The 13211-nt window shown below is 39.6% G+C and overlaps 1 protein-coding gene across 1 annotated transcript in view; it reads left to right on the top strand.

Annotated features, from left to right (window-relative positions):
- Positions 1 to 1293: 1293 nt before the first annotated feature.
- The window catches only part of WNK3 (WNK lysine deficient protein kinase 3), an 80150-nt gene continuing 68232 nt past the window's right edge, over positions 1294 to 13211 (top strand). Inside the window, 2 exon segments of the mRNA XM_033173878.1 lie at positions 1294 to 1585; positions 11062 to 11714. Of these exon segments, the coding sequence (XP_033029769.1) occupies positions 11193 to 11714 (522 nt within the window). The 5' untranslated portion in view covers positions 1294 to 1585; positions 11062 to 11192.

The following is a 13211-nucleotide window of genomic DNA, read 5'->3' as shown; positions in this document are numbered from 1 at the left end:
TGGTCCACTGTCCCTCAGGCCTTGTGGGGGGCCAGACAATATTTTGAGGGAGGGAAAAAGAACAAATTCCTATGCCCCACAAATAACCCAGAGATGCATTTTAAATAAAAGGACACATTCTACACTGATGCCCGAACCGTCTGTGGGCTGAATTTAGAAGGTGATTGGGCCGGATCTAGCCCCCAGGGCTTAGTTTGCCTACCCATGATCTACCACAACATTTTTGTCTGCTGCTTTAGCTTTTAATAGAGCATTCAAAACTTTGTTGCCCAACCTCTAGTCTGAAGTGGTACAATCCATTCTGCTACATCAGAACTCGTACCCCCTCAGTCACAGACTCTTGAGTGGTATTCAACTAAGTTTTACTTAGAATAGAACCACTGAAATGAATGAACATGATTAAGACCTGTCCATTAATTTCAATAGGTCTACTCTGAGTAAAATGTAATTGACTATTACTGTACTTTGTGTTCTGATGATACACACATGTACTGCAGCAGGTGCCACCTCTTTTAAAATGGTGTTTGCCATGCTTGTTTTTATAATTTGTGTTAGTTTTTATAATTACTTGTATTTAAAACAATTTAAAATCCTGATTAATCAGTATGCCATTTTAATTAATCAAAAGTTTTAAAATTGATTGAAGCTCTAGAATAAATGTGGAAGTATTGTGATCTTTTCAGTTTTGTTTCAGGTGTTGGAAGATGAGAGAGTATTTTCAATGAAGTGTATGTTAGAAAGATAAGGGTTGTGGAAATTGGTGTAATTTTCATGTTTTTATTTTCACATTGAACTGAGTTTGGTAGTGTGTGTGTTTTGGAAAATTGTATGGGCATCAAATGTGATTTACTTCTGATTAAAATGTGAAAATTTGTGGTTGCTATGTATGTTATGGTTGCATTTGTAAATTTGTGGTTGTTCAGTTCCAGTACAAGAGATGCTGAGAACATGAGGCTGTCTGTGTGTGCGCACGCACGTTTTATTGAGCTTGGCATAGTCACGCTAGCACATCTTTAAACCGACTAAATTAAATGACATGTGTCTGCAGAAGTGAGCTAATACTATCACCATGTCTTAATTCTGCCTACTTATGCTCTCACAGAGAGTGGAAATCTCCACTGCTGAAGATGGGAAAGAACATACTCGTTTGACATCCGGGTGTTCTGCCTTTATACACCATCCATCTCCGTGTGTCTTTCTCCCCCTCTCTTTTATAGGGCAGATGGTTTACCCCATGTAGTTTGCTTCATTGAGACTTTGTTGGCATGTCAAGCTGTACGAGGGCTGCCTCTGCTTCCATCTCCTCCTCCTCCTGCTCTCTGTGTATATATGGAGGGGTTTCCTCCGAATAGTACAGCCCAGACAGAAGGTAGAAGAGAGAGGATTGCTCTTCACCTGCTTATCAGACGAGGTTCACCATCACCCGGAAGTTCTTCCTTGTAAGGAGGTGGGGGTCTTTTTCCCCTTGATGCAGTAAGCATCCCCCACCTCCTTTTTACTGCTTCCATGGGGTTTGTTTGAGAGGAGTCCACAGAGATGGAGAGATGCCTCCCCGCGGGCTCTAGCCCAAACCTTATACACTTGGGTAAGAAGGGGGTGGTCTGGGGATGGTTTTTGTTCCCTGAAGGATGGGTGGGTAGTAAGAAGAGGGATCGCAAACAGAGGAGGAGGGGGTCTGGGCGGCTTTTGTGCATGTGACTACAGTATGTCTGGATGAATCGCCGTGCTGAGCACTATTGGAGTATTGGTGGTTGGAGTAGAAAATGGATTCGGGCGGGGATTTATGTTATTACCTAAAGTAGCAATACTTAGAAATAAATTTATTTGAAATCAACACGACTTAGTTCCTAGAAAATATGTGCAGCCTTGAGGTATCAATTAGTTTCCCCCCCAGGCTGGGGGTGATTTAATCTGTGAGTGGTGTTTGGTGTTCAAAAGACAGGTGTGTGGGGGGACACGATGGATGGAATTTCTTTGTTGGGTGAGTCATGTGCTCAAAAATGATGAGGCAGGGAGGAACGATAGAGCTGGAATTTTATACTGATATTTTATTTAGCATGTGGAGGAAAGAGGCAGAGTACGTGTGTATAGAATTCCAATGGACTAGATAGGGGAAGAGAAGAAAGCCTCTTCTTAAATTATTTGTGGCTTTTACTCTCATTGTTCCACAATGTCCTATTAACCACATGCCTAAAAAAACCTCTGTTTTCCCTTTCGTATGTGGTTTCTATTATTGTTTGTTTGCATCTACCCTCATGTGTTGTGGTATCAACCTCATTCTGCGGGATTTTTTTTTAAAAAAACCTTTTGTGTGTGGCTGTGTAGTTCCTCCACCCCTAGGAATTTTGCAGACTGGATTCATCAGTGGGTTTTTTTTCCTTATAGAGGGGAGAGTGTATATGTAGGTTGTGTTTGTTTTAAAATAACTGTGGCTACAATACTAAACACACTTCCTGGGGGAATATCCTCCAGTCCACGGGACATCGTGGGACTTTCTTCCGAGTAAACATGCATAGGATTGTGCTGTTTGAGTAATTTAGCTTTGTTGGTTAAACATTTTAATTGGGATGGGTGGGGGGTATGATCAGCACTTCCTTCTGGGGCATCTCTCCTTGTCGGATCACCCAAATTAAATATATACAGTAGTTCCTTTGCTTTCCTTAGATGAATTTTTATTAATTGTTCTTTAGAACCATTGCAGCTGTGTGTCTGTTTTGTACCTTATATCATGTTATTTTTTGATACTTTAATATCCAGCTGCCTTTAGGTTGCATTTGAAATGAAAGTCATGTAATAGTAGGGACAAATAGGTTTGTGGGTGCTTTCTGCATACTTTTGTTGTGCATTAAAAAGTATCAATCAGACGTGATATAAGGTTTCCTAGTTGTATTTTGAAATTTTGCTCATTGTTTGCGACTGTAAAAAAAGGCATTTAAATATATCCTGCAGCTATCTAGGTTCCTGGTTTAGTTCCTGTTGCCGGCAGAAAGGTAAGAACTTGGGAGCTGAGCAGCAGATTTTAGTATCTGGGTCATGAAAGTGGAAATAAAGTCCCCCGTGACCTGGAATTTTGGCTACTAGATATTCATTTGTCTCAGAAAGGTGCAATGCATAGATCAAGATTCCATTAAGCTCTTGTTGCTTTGGCAGTATGGAAGGATCTCTGGCAATAGGGTGGTGGTGGTGGGGTCCCTCAGAATGGGAAAGAAGGAAAAGAAAAGAAAAATAATTTTTCTTCATAGTAGAATTAAAAAATAATGGGAAAAATACAGTGCTTCATCGTAGTTGTTGGTGTTTGACATTCTGGTTGGGTGCTGGGTTTCTTTGGGAGGGTGTTGCTCTTGCAGAATGCTGTGATTTATTCATACCAGTCATAAGAAGGAGCCCTCTGTCTCCTGTCCATGAGTTTATTACTAGTGTCTGCAATTATGATAAAAAAAATACAAGGCTACTTAGAACAGAACCTGAAAGCAGAAGCAATTCAGATTATTTTAAGTTACTGTTGAAATGTACATTTTAAATAAAAGTTCATGGAGAGTTCTAACAGTTCTAAAAAAATATATTAGCCAGCTGTTATTTGTGTGCATATCTTTCAGGAGCATAGATGACAGTTTTGACTTGTAGCTGAACCCAAACACTGCTGTTGGCCAAAGACCAAGACTCCTTAAAAGAGATTGGGTCCCTTACTGAATAGTTTCAGCATCAGAGCCTATGCATTTCAGCACTAGCCTGGTAGCCATGGGCAACAAGGAATTCCATGTAGGTGAGTGAGATGGAGTGCTTTGTCCTTTTTCTGCAGCCAGCATAGAAACGCAACAGACTGCAGAAGGGATCAAACTCATCATCACTCCTCAGCTAGCCCCAAGTAGGTTAGTATACATTTCTCCTTTTTTTGCATTCTTATAGTTTTTGTGGATTTCTTTACAAGGTAGAGTTATTTGGTAGAGTTAACAACAATTTTACCTAATTTAGTATCTTATCCATCTTTTTAATTTGTTGGTGGGTGACCTTTAAAAAGTGGCAGCAAATGACTCCTATTGAAACCTGAGGCAGTTAGAACAGGTGGACCAGAGCTCCCTTTATCAGCCCTATTAGGCTTGACAAGCTTGGATTTTGTGTAAAATTCAAGAGAACTGTTCTGTTTCTTGGACCTAGTAGTAAACCCTAACACTAGACTTTGTACCTCTCTCAGAATAAGAGGTGGGCATTCCTTCTCTCCATAGGCTTGATTAGTTCTGGACTTCTCATCGAGTGTTGGGCAGGAGATTGCTTTGGGATTATTGTTTTAGTTTTGTATGTTGCCTTTCTGCTTCCTATAGTCACTTCTCAACATCCAACATGATATGGATTCTTCCTTTTTTTGATATACCTGCCTTCTGAGCCGTAGTAGATGATGCTAGCAGTTTTTATTTTGCCTAAAATGTGGAGGAACATTGAGTAAAAGAGACTGTCAAGGACTGAATTGGAGCATGGTAGAAATTTTGAGTTCTGTGAACATTGTGATCAAATATGGAGGACCAAATCACACTTCTGATAGTACAGATAGAGAAAGCATTGCTTTTAAATCAGGGTTCCTGGTTTGTCTTATGTTTCTTTTCTACTGGCTAGAATATGTAGATTTAGCATAGTTACAATGCTTGTTTACTGATCATAATGAATACGGTACTATCTGTTTAAACTCTCCTAAATGCCTCAAACAGCTTTTTCCTAATTTGTAGGAGAACTTTTCCCAGTCCTGAATATGGTGCTTTCTCAAATGGTCAGCTACAAAGTCACATCTGTTCTATATTCCAAGAGTAGCAGACATTTTAAATGTTAAATCATTTTTCCCCCTGCATAGGTGAGGTTGAGACATTTCCTTGACATTTCTGAAGTGTATGTTATGTTCAGGAGTTGATATTCTGGCAGATGCAGCATTTGTAACACTTCTGGCTCTGCCTATGCCTTGTCTAGGGTTTTCAATGTAGTCTTTAAGAATGAACACTTGGGAAGAGTAGCTTTTGCATATTGTGAAGAAAGCATACTGGAGAAAAATCTTTTGGGTGAAATCCAGTTCAAGCGGAACAGCTTTTGATCCAGCTGAGGAGTCTGCTAACATAAGAGAAGGGAAGGTGGTTTTTGCTGATTTTCTCCTTCCCGCTGCAGCCTCCTGCACCACCTTCCACACTATTCTGGAGGGTCACCCAAAAGTTTGGAACAGATTTTCAACAGGCATGGTGGGAAGGGCAAATTGTCAAAATCACCTCTCCTTGCCTAATATTAGTAGACACCTCAGGTGGGTCAAAAGCCATTCTGTAAGCAAAATGGCAACATTTGATTTCACCCTTTGTTTTTAGAAATGTTGATGATAATGGAGTTTTTAAAGAACAAAATACCCTGTGGTTTCATATTCTTCTTCTTCTTCTTCTTCCCATAAAATATTAATAGTCATTTAGATAGTGCTTTCTTAGTGTTGAGCCTTCTTTCTATATGTTATCAAAGTAATTCTAATAAAGAAGTTGAGAGTGTCTTCTCAGCAGCCACCCAGTGAATTCATGGCTAAGGTGAGCTCCTGGCTTGCATCTAAACCCCTTAGTTCCTGTTCCTGTTCCTGTGCTGCTGCTGCTGCTGCTCTCATTCATGCTGGACAGCTTATTTAAAGTGGCTTACCAGTAAGCTTCAATCACTTTTTGACATAGCCAAAAACCAATCCTACATCTAATTTCTGGCTAACAGCTACTATACATCTATGTTCATAGCTTGTCTGATTGTGGAAGGTAGCCAAAACTTGTGAGCCAGCTCTTTTTAATTTTATAGATGTCCTGATTTGTTAACCAGAATCTGTATTTTTCTCTGTCGGTAAAACTGTAACCTCTTCCATCTATGAATGCTGTTTTGAAACAAAGTTCAGCATCAACTATGATTGTTGTTTCCACATCGGAGACTTATTAGTAGGAACCAATGTCATACTAAGGACCACTTCAGCAAAATAATGATGGGGTCAACAGAAATCATTTTGACACTAAGGCAATTTCAGTGACTGTGGTTGTTAGAGATTCGTTTCTGACACTGAATGTGTTGGTCATTTGTATTATAATTGTATGGCCAAGCCCACCCATCAAACTTCTTCAAAAGAAAATTTTCTGGACTGTTTAGCAAAAGCCTTTCCCATCTGTCATAGAGGACTCAGATCTCTTTATTGCAACCCTTCCTCCACCCTGCAAAGTTTTATACCCAGGATAGCTAGAGACTCTGTTCCAAAATATTTATGTGCATTATTCAGATTACAGTTATGATTAATCTTATAACTGAATCTGTTCTATTAGATGGCTAAAGTTTTGAAGAATCATGGATCAGGGGAGGGGGATCTACTATCAGGCCATTGTTACCCTGCCCAGGTTTCTTTAATGTGAATCAGAAGTTAATCCAGAAGCATTCAGTGCCAGAAGAGATATGATGGATTAGATAGTCATAGGTGGAAACAGCATTATTATTGTTTTCCTGTATAGAGTTGAATGGGACCTTGAAGATCACCCAGTTGAAATCTTTGCAATAGTAGGTTTCCATTATTCTGCCATTTTTTTAAGGTTAAGGAAGATGATTGCATAACTTGTCTGGACGACTCATTCTAGTGCCCAACTATTTTTATACTGTAGTATGGAAGAGTTTTCTGATAATCCACCTTCAGCCTACTGCAACTCAAGCCTGCTACTCCCTCTTCTCAGTGGCAACAATATTTAAAATATATGTTTATTGGCATATTTTATAAAATATGTTGACCAATACTAGAAAGCATTACTTTAGCCCTGTTTAGGGAAGTTTTTAATGTTTGATGTTTTATCATGTTTTTAATACTCTGTTGGGAGCTGCCTAGAGTGGCTGGGGCAACCCAGTCAGATGGGTGGCATACAAATAATAAAATTACTATTATTATTATTATTCAAAACAAAATAAAAAATAAAAAAATTCCTTCCAGTAGCACCTTAGAGACCAACTAAGTTTGTTCTTGGTATGAGCTTTCGTGTGCATGCACACTTGCTCATACGAAGAACAAACATAGTTGGTCTCTAAGGTGCTACTGGAAGGATTTTATTTTATTTTTTGTTTTGTTTTGACTATGGCAGACCAACATGGCTACCTACCTGTAAATATTACTGTATTATTATTATTATTAGCTGAGTGCTAAAGCAGTGCTAAACAAGGTCAGTGTTGCTGCTTCCTATGGCTTAAATATAGTATTCTGTTAATGGAGATGAACCCAAAATGGCATAGTGGATGTGTTGGGTTTTTTTTTTGGCAATCCTGTGTACTGCTGACTTGCTTTCCGTTGTGGCCAATTATAACCTTGGCCATTCTCCACTGTATTCAAGCCTAGACACTTTCTTCAATTTTGTTTTAAGTATTTTCCTCCCAAGTAGCTGTTAAATTGCATTTTATTACTTGTAAGACAAGACAGATAGCCAGTGCTTTCTCTCAGTATTTTTTTATCTGTTCTACTAGTTGTAGTCCAGCTAGTTTGTGGGCTCAGTGCATTGTAACCCAACCACAGTCTCCAGGGTTGGGATGACTAAAACGTAAAACAAAATTGAACCCCAAATAAGTAAAAACATTAAATTGCCCCCAACATTTCCATGATCACGTAGTCTCTGTTTTCTAAAATGACATTGTGAACAAATGAAGTACCCAGTAGTTGATTTAAAAAAAGAACAAAAACAATGAACTTTTTAAAAACTAGCATTTGTGTAGGCTGGGGCTTCTCTGCAGTTAAGAGTCACCATGGGAATGTCACTGGCTCAGCTGGCTTTTGGCCTCAAGGGTGAACTGTTGATCATATGTCATATGTCTGCACCTGTTAGCATATACGCTTAGTACCATTTTTGCTAATGACCTTGGCAGCAAAGTTGCACCTGTGAATTCATTCACATTTTGCCCCATCTTGTCTTTTTGGTGGTGCTGGGGTAGCTATTAATAACATTTATTGTTACAGAGTGGGCAGGTTGTTATGATTAATTTTCATAGCATATTTGAATTTAGAATTTCTTTTAGCCTTTTCATTGCATAAAGAGAGCAGAGCTACATAAATGAGATATTGCTAGAATTTCACTGGCTTCTTTGGTATAATGTATCCGCTGTGTTGGGATGAATATCAGTAATCATTTCCTAGCCATAACGCGGTGGTGGTGGACCTGCTGGTAAAGGTTGCCACACATCCTAGTTATTTTGAGATATTTTGTCAGATGATTTTTGAAAATCTAATTTAATAATGGCTTGATCATAATTCTAGCTACATGTTTAGCAACAAGCTGAAAGACTTCTCAATATTTGGTGAAGCAAATACTTTTTTTTTTTTACAAACATTTCTTTTTGTATTGTATGTTCTGCTGTAGCTTAATAACACTGTCTTTAATAATGCTGTTTATCAGCCATCTAAGACAGAAATAGACTGACAAGTCTGCAATATCCTGGGTCTACCTTTAAAAAAACTGGTATTGCTTTGACTACCTTCCAGTTCAAATATATAACTTAGTGATAAGTCACATACTTTTTGTAAAAGATCAGCAATTTCATACTTGAGTTCCTTTCAACTCTGGGTGAATGCCATCCAGCTTCAATAAGTTTCCAGTTTTGAATTTGACAATCAGTACTAAAACCACATCTAAAAATATTTGACATAGTTATTCTGATGCAATCTGCCAACACAGTTGTTCAGGTACAGGTAGCTCTCCAAAAGTTTCTTCAGTAAAGACAGAATTCATTTAGACTCCAGTACAATTTTCTTATCCATCTTCAGCACACACACACACACATATACATATACATATATCCTTCCAGTAGCACCTTAGAGACCAACTAAGTTTGTTCTTGGTATGAGCTTTCGTGTGCATGCACATGAAAGCTCATACCAAGACAAACTTAGTTGGTCTCTAAGGTGCTACTGGAAGGAATTTTTTTAATTTTTAATTTTGTTTTGACTATGGCAGACCATCACGGCTACCTACCTGTAACTTATTTATTTATGACATTTATATCTCATTATTCTCAGAGGAGCTCAAGGAGGCACACATGGTTCCCTCCTCCCCATTTTATCCTCACAGCAACCCTGTGAGATAGATTAAACTGAGAGATGGTGACAAACCCCTGATCACCCAGTAAACTTTCTGGTTGAGTGGGAATTTGAACCCGTGTCCCCCAGTCCTAGTCCACCACTGTTAATCAGTGCACCACTGGCTCCTTTTAATGGCTTGTCATTTGATGATTTTACTGTCCCTAGTTTCCTGCTTGGGATAAACCAGACTTCCCCAGCCTGGTGTCCTCTAGTACTATTTATGAGATTACTAAAAAGGAAGGTTGCTTTTTATTTCTGAGTCTTTGAAATATACTTCAACGGAATATTTCTACCTGGTCTGTAATTATGAAATGTTGCTCAAAAATGAATTGAGGTTGTTGAAAGAAAAGAATGCTTTAACCCACAGTTGCTTTGTGAGATAGTTCAAATATTTACCAGTATTTTCTTTTTTCCCTTTGTGTTATATTTCTTCCCATATTAAAAGCTCACATTCAAAATACGCTTTCTCAATGAACTATTTATCTAGCAGGGACCAGATACTTTTTGTCTTCAAAAGATGCTCAGGAGAACTGCAAAATTGTTTCCCATGGACATGCTGTGATAATAGCGTAGCTTCATAGAAGCCTTCTGTCATGTGCATTCTACTTAGCTGCTGAATGAACCTTGAGGTTTCAGTTTGCTCTTTTCAAAATGAATACCTTAAGTCTTCCCTACTTCCCCAAGATTAAACTTTGATAAAACAGCATGGGTTGGACCGAATTATTTCAGAAACAAATTATATATTTAAAAGCCTTTGATTAGTTGGTTTCAAAGTAAGGTGAAGGATCTTGGCTTCCACAGGGAAGCCAAGTAGATGTGCCTTTGTAGCAGTAGAGTACGTATTTGTAAATAAACTTGGCATATGACTGCAAGTACCGGTATCTAGAGGGTTTTAAAGGGAGTCCATTAACTCATCCATTTGCTTGAAGCTTTCTTGTTGTTGTATGCTAGCTGATTAAATGCATTTCCATTGAACAATTGATTTTTTTTCCTTTTTTACATTTGAAAGCTGTTAAAAAAAGCCTCAAAACCGCATTCAAAATCCCAAGCATTGTGGCCAGCAGTGCTACCTTCATAATACAACATGCTAGCAGGAAATACCAGTTTATCTGGACTTAATTATTAAGCATCCACAATGCACATTCATAACTTGAGAATAGAAGTACTTCTTTCAGTTAATTTATACGGAGCAATTGTGGTAAGGGCAGGACATAAGGGGAGTGGTGTCTAAGAAAAACTGTTAGCTGGTTTCTGTTGTTCTGAGGCAGCATATGTCAGTTTAGATCAGGGGGTCGTCAAACCTTTTCAGCCATGGGCTGGTCCACTGTCCCTCAGACCTTGTGGGTGGCTGGACTATATTTTTTTTGGGGGGGAGGAATTGAACAAATTCCTATGCCCCACAAATAACCCAGAGATGCATTTTAAATAAAAGCACACTTTCTACTCATGTAAAAACATCAGGCAGGCCCCACAAATAACCCAGAGATGCATTTTAAATAAAAGCACACATTCTACTCATGTAAAAACACACTGATTCCCGGACTGTCTGCGGGCCGCATTTAGAAGACCAACAGGAAAGGTGCATTTGAGAATGTTAGCATTAGTTCAGCTTTGGCAACTGGGTAAACTAATTTACAATAGTTGAGTAGGAGGGGAGGAGAGATACCTAGGTCAGCAAGTTCTTTTTGTATGTCAAACAGCCAGTGCTTTTGTATACAGTATACTTGATGTAACAGAATACCGGTATATTGAAGCCATTATTGTGTATGATTTGATTTATATTGCATGTAACTCTCATTGAGTTTAAAGCAATAATAAAGTTTCAGCAAAAAAAGAAAGAAAAGCAAACAGGTTTGTGTTGTTGGGATTAAGGAAGACCAGATTAATTAAGTGAAAGCTGCATTTTTGGTGGTTGGCTGCTTCGTATTTCACTTTCTAAAATGATCCTGTTTTCCCTCCCCTCCTTCTTGTTACAGGTTGCCATGGGAATCTTATGATAATCTGAGAGGAAATAAGTCCTGGTAACATTGCCATTACTCATGATGTGCCTGAAGTGAAGAGGAAGGGAAACACTTAACATATCCAAGTGCCAAGGCTCTGCTGTGTCATGGCTACGGACTCTGGTGAATCAGCCAGCACAGAGGAATCAGAGAAACCTGATGGAGTCTCTTTGGAAGGTAGGGACTCCTCGGCTGTTGCCCCTTTGACCATGGAGACCAGGACCAAAGAGGATGTCAACACACCTGCCTCTGGAGCAACTACAGAGAGGAAAAGGTTTTTCCGAAAGAGTGTGGAGATAATGGAGGATGAAAAAGCCTTGGAACCCACTCCAAAGGATGAACAGGACCAGTTTGTGATGGGTGACCAGAGGGTGGCTCATCTTTCTTCCAGCAGTCTGGTGGCAGGCCAGGAGGCCAGATGTGAGCATGGCTCGAAGGTGAATTTGGAAGCTTCAAAGGAAAGAACCAAGAAAGAAATAGAAGAGGAGGCCGAGATGAAGGCTGTGGCTACATCGCCTGGAGGAAGGTTTCTGAAATTTGACATTGAGCTGGGGAGAGGGGCCTTCAAAACAGTGTTCAAGGGCCTGGACACAGAAACCTGGGTAGAAGTCGCTTGGTGTGAATTGCAGGTTAGTGTAGATGAGTTCCATCAGTCATTCATGTGTCTGTCTGGTGTTCAGAAGGGCTAACTTTGTCCAGCTTTTGAGAGGTACATTTTGGGATATCCAGAAACCTACATCACTAGAGTGGTCATACTACAGAGGCTTCTAATGCAGGAACTAGCAACTTGTATGGAATCTTGAGAAACCTGATTTGCATTTTTTAAAAGAACAAGTTACTAGTCTTCATTGTTACAGATAAAAATAAGTTGCAATTTCTGCTAAATTTTTAGAAGCCAGAGAAATCTGCAATTGTTGGGCCACAGGTCTTTCCACCACTACTTCTGCCTCCTGCACTTCTTTGCCACTTCTGAAGCATTAACAGTTTTGACACCTTTTACTCAGTTCATGTCACAAACTGGGAAAACATCCAATCATGCAGTGCTTACCCCCTCCTAAATAAATAAACTGCACCAGATAAAGTACACATGTTAAGTAAATTAATGCAAATTGTCAACAGAACTGGGTTTTGTGGTGGCTTCAGTACATTTTTTAAAGCACTGAATTTCGACACCCCTTGGCTACATTCCTTGCCTATGATAGGATCTCACCTGAGTTGGTAGTACTTCATACAGACTTTTATAATGTATAATATTGAGAGTATCTCAAATAGCAAGGAATTTCTTTTTTCACCAGTTCACAAACTAACTGACTAATCAATATTTATTTATAAGTAAGCACAGGACGTGGGTGGCACTGTGGGTTAAACCACAGAGCCTAGGGCTTGCCGATCAGAAGGTCGGCGGTTCGAATCCCCGCGATGGGGTGAACTCCAGTTGTTTGGTCCCAGCTCCTGCCCACCTAGCAGTTTGAAAGCATGTCAAAGTGCAACTAGATAAATAGGTACCACTCCGGCGGGAAGGTAAACGGCGTTTCCGTGCGCTGCTCTGGTTCGCCAGAAGCGGCTTAGTCATGCTGGCCACATGACTTGGAAGCTGTACGCTGGTTCCCTCGGCCAGTAAAGCGAGATGAGCCCTGTAACCTCAGATTTGTCTGCGACTGGACCTAATGGTCAGGGGTCCCTTTACCTTAAGCACGGGAAATACTGTAATTGCTTATAAATACATGGTTTACATATGGTTTCTGAGTGGTTTCCTAAGCAGACACTATTAATGGTTGGTTTCCTCTAATTTAGCAGTTGAAGTATCATGTACCTTCAAACTATTTTCTTAGTGGGATGTTCTCCCAGTGATGGAAGTATATGTCAAAATGTGGCCATATAGTTGTATACACTAACTGCATTGCTCAGGAAAGTGCTTGCCTCAATTTCCATTCTCAACTAGACATTGCCTACATTTCTTTCCATTGCCCCTCTTTGCTTTTGCCCTCTGTCCATCTCTTGGTTCCATAGCTTCTGTCCGTTGCTATATATTGACCCTTACTTTAGGCTCCTGCCTCCTCCTCCACTTCTGTTCAGTCCTATTCAGATAGAACTTGTCCCTAAGATTATTTTAGGAAAAGGCCTCG

This window comes from Lacerta agilis, chromosome 16 (genome assembly GCF_009819535.1).
Source record: "Lacerta agilis isolate rLacAgi1 chromosome 16, rLacAgi1.pri, whole genome shotgun sequence".
In the NCBI taxonomy this organism is placed as follows: domain Eukaryota; kingdom Metazoa; phylum Chordata; class Lepidosauria; order Squamata; family Lacertidae; genus Lacerta; species Lacerta agilis.
This window is presented reverse-complemented; position numbering and strand designations above follow the sequence as displayed.